General features: G+C 39.2%; 1 protein-coding gene and 1 long non-coding RNA gene across 2 annotated transcripts; one reads left to right on the top strand and one right to left on the bottom strand.

The window, feature by feature from the left end:
• Positions 1 to 1238: 1238 nt before the first annotated feature.
• On the bottom strand, positions 1239 to 4205 carry LOC116922812 (nose resistant to fluoxetine protein 6). Its single transcript, XM_032929245.2, has 9 exons — positions 3894 to 4205; positions 3363 to 3831; positions 2990 to 3284; positions 2745 to 2908; positions 2294 to 2680; positions 2095 to 2233; positions 1836 to 2031; positions 1497 to 1766; positions 1239 to 1410 (listed from the first exon to the last, which is right to left on the bottom strand). The coding sequence occupies exons 1-9, from the start codon at positions 4168 to 4170 to the stop codon at positions 1361 to 1363; spliced, it is 2247 nt and encodes a 748-aa protein (XP_032785136.2). The 5' UTR covers positions 4171 to 4205; the 3' UTR covers positions 1239 to 1360.
• Positions 4206 to 7133: 2928 nt separating this feature from the next.
• LOC123472364 lies at positions 7134 to 8162 on the top strand. The gene is made up of 3 exons (XR_006646784.1): positions 7134 to 7314; positions 7378 to 7743; positions 7825 to 8162. It is a non-coding gene; the product is annotated as an uncharacterized LOC123472364 (long non-coding RNA).
• Positions 8163 to 9580: the final 1418 nt, after the last annotated feature.

The raw sequence follows: 9580 nt of genomic DNA, 5'->3' as shown, positions 1-9580 counted from the left end.
ACGAATGCACGTCAAACTCGATTAAGGACGAGACGTGACCCCATATTAAGGAGGTATAGTATACCACTTTCTGCGGGCTCTTGCCACATTGCTAAAGGCTTCAGAGCCGGAAGTCAAGTTTTCTTTTCAGCAATATGCATGTTCATTTGCTAGTCTAGTTCTAATTACAGAAAGTTATGCGGAAGGCAACATGTGATGCGAACGCTAACAACAAAGATCTTTCTCAGTTAAATGTTGTTGGCAGCTGGATTTTAAATGATACAGAGAAGAATAACTAAAAAGAGGAATTGAAATGCGAATGGATTTCTCCGGCTGTAGAAATGGAACCTCTTACACGAAACGTATCGAATAATTAATAATGGTGCAAAGACACTATTCATTTCATACCAAACATAGAACAGATTGGATCGGAATGGAAGACGACAGATTTTGATCACGGGGACATGCATGTTGTGCATCGGATTTCTCCAGAACCGTTGCTTGACTTGTTTCACGATTTCTTTTTTAGATTCTTACGGTAATGTTCGAACCGCTTCAGCAGTTTTCCCAATAACTGTGGACGTACTTGTTTCCTCAATAACGCAGTCGCAATCTTCAAGCATCATGCACGCTCCGCAGTCACGATGAACGCAAAGATTGCTGCCATGAAACAAACGTTGTAAATAGTTACGGAGGACAGTGACAAACCCTGTGCGTTCATCGCTCTGACTAAAGAATGAAAATTGACAAATTTTGATTGTGCACCTTGTAAGGTATTATCTGCGTAATTTAGTTCAGCATATAATTGAAAACTTGGTTTCGGGTTCGTAAGAAGAATGGAAGTTGCCTTAATTCTACTGTCTGTTTACAGCTATCGGATACTACTCAGACTTTTCGTGTTCATTTTCGTAACCAACAGGTATAGTTCATTTAAGGAACGCTGTATTGGCGTACTTTATCCCTTTCTTTTAGTAGTCTAAGCTATAAAAGGAGGTGATTGTTGGATGTTCACGTTGCTCTCGGGTTGCTTTTCACATGTTGGCAGTTGTTTTAGCAGGCACAAGCTCAGGATTATTGCGTAATTCCTGTCTTTTCTTTTTAAATACCAGGTATGGTATACTAAGCAGATGGCAGACGCGGTTTACACGCGTACGTCGGACGAAATTGTGCTAGAAAGGGAAGTACCGTAGGGCTGGAAAGCTCCGAAATTGACACGGAATGCTACATGAAAATCCTACTTCAAGTAAATTTATAATTAATAAACCAAAAACAAAACATGTATTTTATGATATCCGTATGTCTCATTTTTCAAAGGAACAGCACGTAAATTCTAACTGATCTTTTATCCTTCTTCTAGTGCAGCAAACATCAGCAGCGTATATTAGTGGTACTTGTTCTTCGTTAGCAAGCCGGTTACACCTTCTTTTTTTGCTAAAAAGAAAGAAACAGAAAATTAAAGTTCACCGCACACTGAGTGTTGTTTTGCACACCAATCACACGTTTAAATCTAAACTTACTCTTCTTAATTTCCCGGCTGTTTGGAAATAGAAGCTTGTCCAAATTCATAAATGGCATTTCCATGATGACGAATACGACTGAAGCCAACATGAAGGCGATCATCAATATTCCCAGATAAGATGTGAAAAAATAATATTCCGTTATATACATAGGCTTACGCATATGAGAGACATATGCTTTGACGTAAGCGAAGTGGACGAGGTAGACTGCATAGCTCAACCGGCTTAAAGGCAAGAAGAACTTTGACGATAGGAAAGTGTGAATGTAGCCTGAATAGAAAAATTAGGACAGTGACAATAATTTGACAGCAAATTTATGGAGTGATGAAAATTGGCTACCTCCGTATCCGTGAGTGCAGGAGAATATGAGCCAAGCGACGACCATCGCCCAGGATGAACGATGAAACGCTCCGTACGAAACCCGGACGAAGGAATTGATTACAGGAGTTTTGGCCACATCCAGGTAAGGCATCATACCATAAATAACGAGCAAACCAATCGATGAAGATACCACCCATCCTGCGATGACTAAAAACTAATTGCATTTTTTAAAAGTTAATTTCTAAAAGTGCGTACAAAGACATAACTTTTTCCCTACTCTGTTGATGTTGATTTTGCTATCTTTGTTCTTATGTAACAACCATCCAAGTAGAATCCCCATTACGTATGGTGGAATTCGCGCGATGGTTTGGTGATAATGTTTTCGACAGTACTCATCGAGTTTCTGCATTGCTGACCTAGCACATGAATGCGTAAAAACAGGGAAACATTTTGACTTGGTTTCATAAAAAGCTTACGGTCTATTGAAAAGGACGGTCGGTGGTATGTCGTAGGCTATAAACAGAGCCATGCAAAATCCTGAGAAAAACAGCAAACAAGTCGTTGTCCATATTAGACCAGTTTTCCTCCAACGCCAGAGCGGGTAGACAAACAGTGGGCTAATCCAAAACATTTGCATTTCGCAGGCGAGATACCACGCCTCGATCATGCCCGTCGACGGATTGCTCAGACTCGATTGCTGATCGATTACGGCAACGTAGTTGTTAATATAAAGCATGTGGGCCCACAAGTTTTGACGGACGCTCTTGCTCATTTGCTGGACGTAATTCCAATCGGGTCCCGTCCCAACGTACGACCATAACGTCGCTAAGAAAATCTGTACGGACGCATAGACTGGTGTCAACCTTTAAACTGGGAATACGTGAGAAAGCTGTCATGTTTTTTTTACGTTTTTGAATTCGTTGTTACCTGACGAATCGGCGGATGTAGAAACGTTTGATATTAAAGAAACCTTCATGTTGATCCAGCTGGCGAATTTGCGTAAATGCGACTAAAAGGCCGCTCATCAAGAAAAATGTATCGACCGCAAACAATCCATTTGTGAAGATTTGAAATTCCCATCGTGATGCGTTCTGTGTACAAAGACAACCTTTTAATACTGCGTCTAATCTACTTTACGAATACCGTAATTCAAACGTATACAAATTCAATACCTTTACATCCAATTGTTTAGTGTAACTCATTCGCTGAGTGAATTCTCCTGCTACGTGTATCAAAACGATCCAACAAGTCGTTACAACTCGGATACCATGCAAGCAGGCTAAACTGTCCTTGACATCATCTTTGGTCGAGAATAGCATTCGGCAATTTCTTTTTGCCGAGAAACAATGCAGAAATTTAATGTGGAAGGTCTGTTGCGCAACATCCGAGCAGCTCGGCGATGCCCCACTCCAAATTTCGTGAATGGTAGCTGTTAAAACAAGCGCAATCAGGAGGCAAAAGGCAGTTCTAAAAGAAAGTTTGACACGGATTAATCGTCTTGGTGAAAGAGAAAGTTTGGTGAAAGATGTGAATTTGCATACGTACATTACGGTCATTGCAAGCTTATCGTCGCGTATCGTGTTGGTGTTGATCTTGTTTTGTGAGTAACAATAATTTTCGTTTGTAATGACCACCATAGTGAAATTAGTCTTGTTGATGAGTTGTTGTCCTACCAGTTGAGCAACAGCAGAGCGCAAATCACTTGCGCTACAAGTAGACGGAAGGCAAAAGCCAACACTAGGCATTAAAAAATTTGATTTATGTTCTTTGGGTTCTCCTTCTTTACAAACAGCCGTTTTGCCCGTTTCCAGGATAGCCTGGCTGTGATAGTCATGGTCGTTTTCGTGTTCCCGGACTGATTCATTTTCAAAGAAAACGGTGCAATATTGCCCTTGAAATGGCTCATCCTCCGGCTGGATGGAAAGGCATTCATCAAACAAACCCGTACTGTGGTGCACGTTTTGATTATCAGTATTGAATAACTGCTCCGCCAATCGCCCAGAAGATTCGTACACTACATCGTAAATATTCTTATGAAAATACCGGAGGAAAACAAAAAGATATGAAACAACTTACTTTTTACTGCCCATGATTGCTGTCGATTGAGTGCTGTTAAGTAATATTGTGTGTGATGGATGCAATGCTCACTAATGTTGGAAGCTAGAGCAGTTGGCGAACTGGTTTGTATCAGCCAATCAACGAATACTTGGTGAGGAATATTCTTGGTAGATGCTTGCATGGGTAACACTTGACAACCGATTTTTGGCACATTGAAACAAATCGCCATCAAGACATAGAAGAACAATCCTTTCGTCTGAAGCTGGTGGCAAAAGAGTAGTAGAGCTGCCGACATGGTGGAGAAAAGAACTCGAGTGATGAAAGAGAGGTGTTTCCGCGCACCTTATTTAGGCCACGAGGCGCCTTTTGGAAGTAGAAATAAGGCAAACAGCATAGGGGAAAAAACCAGTCGCAAATAGAAAATAGAAATTATTTTGCCTAGACTATTGAGGGATACAGCAAATTGTAGTCCATCTAGTTTCCTTTTATGGTAGGATCTAGTTCAGGCATAACTTGGGTCGTTTTTACACCGTGATATGAATGTTTCCTAACTCACTGGATATCTAATTGTGACTAAGCTTTCTGTTTTTTTAAATTGTCTTACAGAGCAATAACTCAAAAAGAAAGAACAGCGTATTAGGCAAATAAAACAGCTAAGTGGATTATACTAATTTAATACTAACGATTCGAGCTTCGTTTTAAGTACAGAAAAAGTAAAAGATATTTTCACAAATTTTATGTGTTCCTTTGGCGGCACTAATTTTTATTTTATTTTATTTTTTTTCATGTGTTACAACACAACCATTTCATATGAATCTAGTTCAGCCGATGCTCTGCTTAGATGACGTGACTCGGTCGTTAACTTGTTACTGAGTTCAACGGACTCGTTTTCGTCATGGCCTGAACCGTGGATTCGTGCACAACTATTCACTCACAGATGGCGGTAAATAGTAGTTTCGTGAAATTCAAGACTTGATAATCTCGGCTGAACGCCAACCTATTTCATGCAGCCATATGGAAGTCTTCAATAGCCCTTGAAAAGAGCTACCCATTTTTGGTGGTTTCAAGGTATATTTTACTTTGAAACGAAAACGATCCTTAAAACATTCGCAGAAAAAGTTGCCGAAACCATTTTCTCGCACGCCTCGAAAAAATGATGGCCGACGTCTTAGCACCAGCCAATAGAATTTTAAGGGAAAAAGGCTAGGGAAAGGGAAAGAATCTCTCCGGTGGCCATTTTGTTTGGGCATGTCGTTCCGTATATCGTAATAGCTTTCATGGTTATTTGCATAGAACTTTCATTCACTTGGACGAAATCCAGAAAGTTTGTTGCTGATCTAAGGATTGATGTTGCCTCTCGTGTTTGTACACACTCATTGATGGCAACAGCTAAAATAGTAAGGCTTCAGATGAGAATTCTAGCAGCTAACTTTATTGCCTATTTAATTACTTGAGTGTAGGGTAGTTTCGTTACAATTACTCGAGTAGCGCTCGAGAATCATCATGACGTGACGTGAAAGAAAAATCTGATTTCTTTTCCATGGATTTCTCTCTTATGCTCCCCTTACCCTAACTAGTCACAACAAAGGAAAGACAGTGCGGAATATTGAACGATTTTCTACCGTGCACCGATAATCGAATCGGTTAGAGAGAATATAGACAAAAGAGTTTCATGTTCGATTCGGTAAAAAGAAATACAAGGATGGATAGTAGCGCTAGAAGAAGACCGGATCGCAATGCCGGGCCTAACGCCTATCACGAAGACGAAGTGACCGCGTCTTCACCGGCCCCAGCATGGCCAGCAAAAGTGCTGGAATAGGTTCGGGATCTATTTTTTTTTGTTTTTGTTTTTTATTTTCATTTTTGTGTTGATTGTCTTTTTGGTGTACGATTGTTCCATTAATTTGATTCATTTTTGTATCTACGTCGACAGAGGATGGGAAGATAAATTACGAGAAAGGAGAGTTTTATACGAACCCACCGGTGGCGACGTGTTCGAGGAAGCAGGCCGTCTTCATTATTGGGCTCATCTTAGCGACGCTGTTGACCTGTTCGCTCATCATTGCCTTCGTAAGACCCAGTCATTGTGGACACGTCGAAGAAGGACTCGACTTTCATATAGTAGTTCATATATAGTCAAGATTTATGGGCTAGCTGTCCAGGTCTAAATAGGCAAGAGAGTTATAAATGGAAGTTTGTTATAAAGAGAACCTATACCAGCTGACAAGGAGTTGAAAGAGGTTTTTTTCACTGCTCTGTCAGTCTTGCACAAAGGGCCTAGAAGGTAGTCAAAAGAGTAAGAATCCAAGATTGGGTTTCCCCGGACAACAGCACTCTTTTCATTTTGTGATTGCTAGTAGACTGGTAGAGTGACATGCTTATTGAATTGGAGAAGACCTTTTCACATAAAAGGTTCACTGCCAGCTGATGCTCTCAAGATGGAAAGAAAGCTCGCTTTCCTTCCATAAATGAGTTTCATTTGCACACAAAAAGGACCAAGATGGAAGTCATTTGGGGGTAGAAAATGCCAATCAGAACATGATAACTAGAAAAAAACACGTGAATTCACCTGCTTGATTGATTATATAACGCTGATAGGTACTTGGTGACGACTCATTTCCAACCGATATCAGCACGTTCTGCTTTCCCATGCTGGGACGAGCCCAATTACAAAGCTCGTTTCAAGATTGGTGTCGTGCGTCAACGTAATTACGTGGCCCTCTCCAATATGTTAGTTTTTGTTTTGTTTCTTTTTTAATTCATGCAGTTTTTTTTTTTTTTACTACTTCGGGCTCTGAAGAGTCGATCTGGTGTCCAGATCTGTCTTCAGATGATGGGCATATGGCATAATGGCAATCCGTTTTACGGATTGCTTTATTAAAAATAAAACAGATTGCCATAGGTTTAAAGTTGTGACCGCTAGATGGACAGAGTATAAAAAAGGGGAACCAGAGTCATAGAGGGATGGTTCGTTCATTGCGACGACTTCGCGTTCATAGACCAAGATCGGATGCTGAGTTGCCAAGGCTGAATTCCGACCTGCGGTATTTGTCCTCTCGGGCCCTATAGGAGGGAAATGAAAAATAATATATTTAATTAAGTTGTAGTTAGTTTTATTACAAAATCTTTTGGAATCGTGTACTATACCTCTGTGCTGATATAATACAAAAAATTTTATCTCCAAAAAAGCTGTTATTTTTCCAGGAAATTTTTTTTGTAAATTATTATTTGTAAAATTATTAGTCTTTTGCCCTTTTTCTCCTTTACATGTGATACGGTGAGCCTTCCCTCTTACACGAAGACAATAGCATGCTTTCGAATGAGTGTCTGGATGACCCCTGAGTTGAAACCAGTGTACGGTGGCACGTACTATCCTCCCGACGATCGTTACTATGACCAACCTGGTTTCACAACTATACTTAAATCCTTGGCTCAACAGGTATTTTTGAATTGCAACATATTTTTCTGATCAACACGCTCCTAAGTATTCAAATCTTTACAGTGGAAGGAAAACCCGCAGAAATTTAAGAACTCTGGTGGAAGCATTATGGCAGCTTTGACAAAAGCAGCCATTTTGGGCAAGGGAAATCAAGGGCCTAGTGCTGCTGAATGTGGAAACCTTTTAATAAATTTTGATCTTTTGCCTCAAGTCTAGTTTCATTGGTTCCTGCAGGTGACAAAATTTGATGAAAGATAACATGGGAGACAAAGATTTAAAAGTGCCCATGTTATTTAAATAAATCGGCACATACCAAACAGTATTTTCAAAGCTGTCGAAAGGTAAAGTTCAATGATGAAACACGTCTTTTGGATAAAGAAATCCTTCTTTGCTATTTGCCTCGCGCTTATCCTTCACTTTCACCATTCCGTAAGTAGAATATTTTCAACTTTAATTATGATTTAGACCACAGATTAAATTATGGATCCATTTTTGCGATGAACTAATTAGCATGAACAAGACAATTAATCATCCGGAACCACATTTTCTGCCTCATCGACCGTCCCATGTGTAGACTGCAAAAATTCAACATCTAGCACCCGTATTTTCACGGCGTCTTATGTTTCAACGACTTTGTCAGGTATTGGATTTGATGAATTTAAGGGAACGATGTAATTAAAAGTATGCCCGGGCAATCTTTTAAAGAAAACGTTTATAACAAATCAATCCGGATCTTTACCTTTTCTTCTGCATCCTCAAGTCCTCATCTTCATCTCATCGTCTTTAAGCTGATCGTCTTTCCCTCACCATCTTCAAGCTGACCATCTTCCCCTCACCGTCTTCAAAATGGTCATGGGTGGTGGTGGAAAGGCTATACCCTTCCCACTTTTTCATTTTTGGCCAAATTTCAAATTTGGCTTAAAATACATGATTTAGATTCAGAATTGAATGAAAATCACGGAAATCAGGTTTATTTTTCTATTGGTCTTAAAGTTTTTCATTTACATGTTAAAAACCACAAATGAAGTTGGTGCGCTAACAGAACTCTTTTCGTTAATTTTTTTAAACGGCTAGTCTAAAGAGAAAACCAATGACTAAATTGAAATCAGCGTTCAATTTCGATTATGCCGTCTGATTTTTGGAGAATTTCAAGAGATGTCATTTTTGGCCGATTTTGACAAAAGTGAAAAGGCTATACCCTTCCCACTTTTTCATTTTTGGCCAAATTTTAAATTTGGCTTAAAATACATGATTTAGATTCAGAATTGAATGAAAATCTCGGAAATCAGGTTTATTTTTTTATTGGTCTTATAGTTTTTCATTTACATGTTAAAAACCATAAATGAAGTTGGTGTGCTAACAGAACTGTTTTCGTTAATTTTTTAAACGGCTAGTCTTAAGAGAAAACCAATGACTAAATCGAAATCAGCGTTCAATTTCGATTATGCCGTCTGATTTTTGGAGAATTTCAAGAGATGTCATTTTTGGCCGATTTTGACAAAAGTGAAAAGGCCAATTACAAATTACAATGAGTACTTTGTTCTGCTTTGCTTATGGCGGCAATAATACTCAAAATTATGTAAAACTTTCGCCTCAATTAAAATTTTTGTTTTCTTTTTCTTTGCAAAAGATAAGTCAGGCAGACGATCAGGAAGTTAAGAAAAAACAATACAACAAAAAAAGAATAGCGTTTTTGAAGAACTCGATTTGCAATCGTAAAAAAGGAAATCTTTGTTTAACGTATCCATTGACCATTGCTGTTGATGGCGATTTCACGCTTGAGTCTTGACCAAATGATGCCCATTGATTACGGTTCTCTGCCTGTTGTAACATCCGGATTCCATAACAAGCAGTAAAAGAACTGTTGATAATTATTATTCCATCGTAAGTTAACGCACCATTTTATCCAATTTTCTTTGTACGAAAGATGTATTCTTCCTATTTGACTCGATGCAAAGCTTTAATTGGTTTGGCCGGAAAAAAGGTGGTGTTAAAGGAAACGAGGGTGTTAATGGCAGCTACGCAAAAACTTGCGGTCAGGGGTGACCGAACAAAGCAAGTGTCCGGTACAAAGCGGGTACAAGCGGAAAAAATATTGTTTATTCTATTGGCGGATTTATTTTATTTTCCATTTGTTGTCTTTCTAATCACCTGTGTGGAAATTATGTTCAAAATAAAAAATGAACAAAAAGTAAGCCCTGTGGACGTTGATTGAAATAATTTGGCTGCTGTTTTTGCCAGTATTAATTTCTAGTGAAGGGCTGAC

Source organism: Daphnia magna, linkage group LG5, assembly GCF_020631705.1.
Source record: "Daphnia magna isolate NIES linkage group LG5, ASM2063170v1.1, whole genome shotgun sequence".
Classification (NCBI taxonomy): Eukaryota; Metazoa; Arthropoda; class Branchiopoda; order Diplostraca; family Daphniidae; genus Daphnia; species Daphnia magna.
Note: the sequence above shows the minus strand (reverse complement) of the source record. Positions and strands in the feature narration are given on the sequence as shown.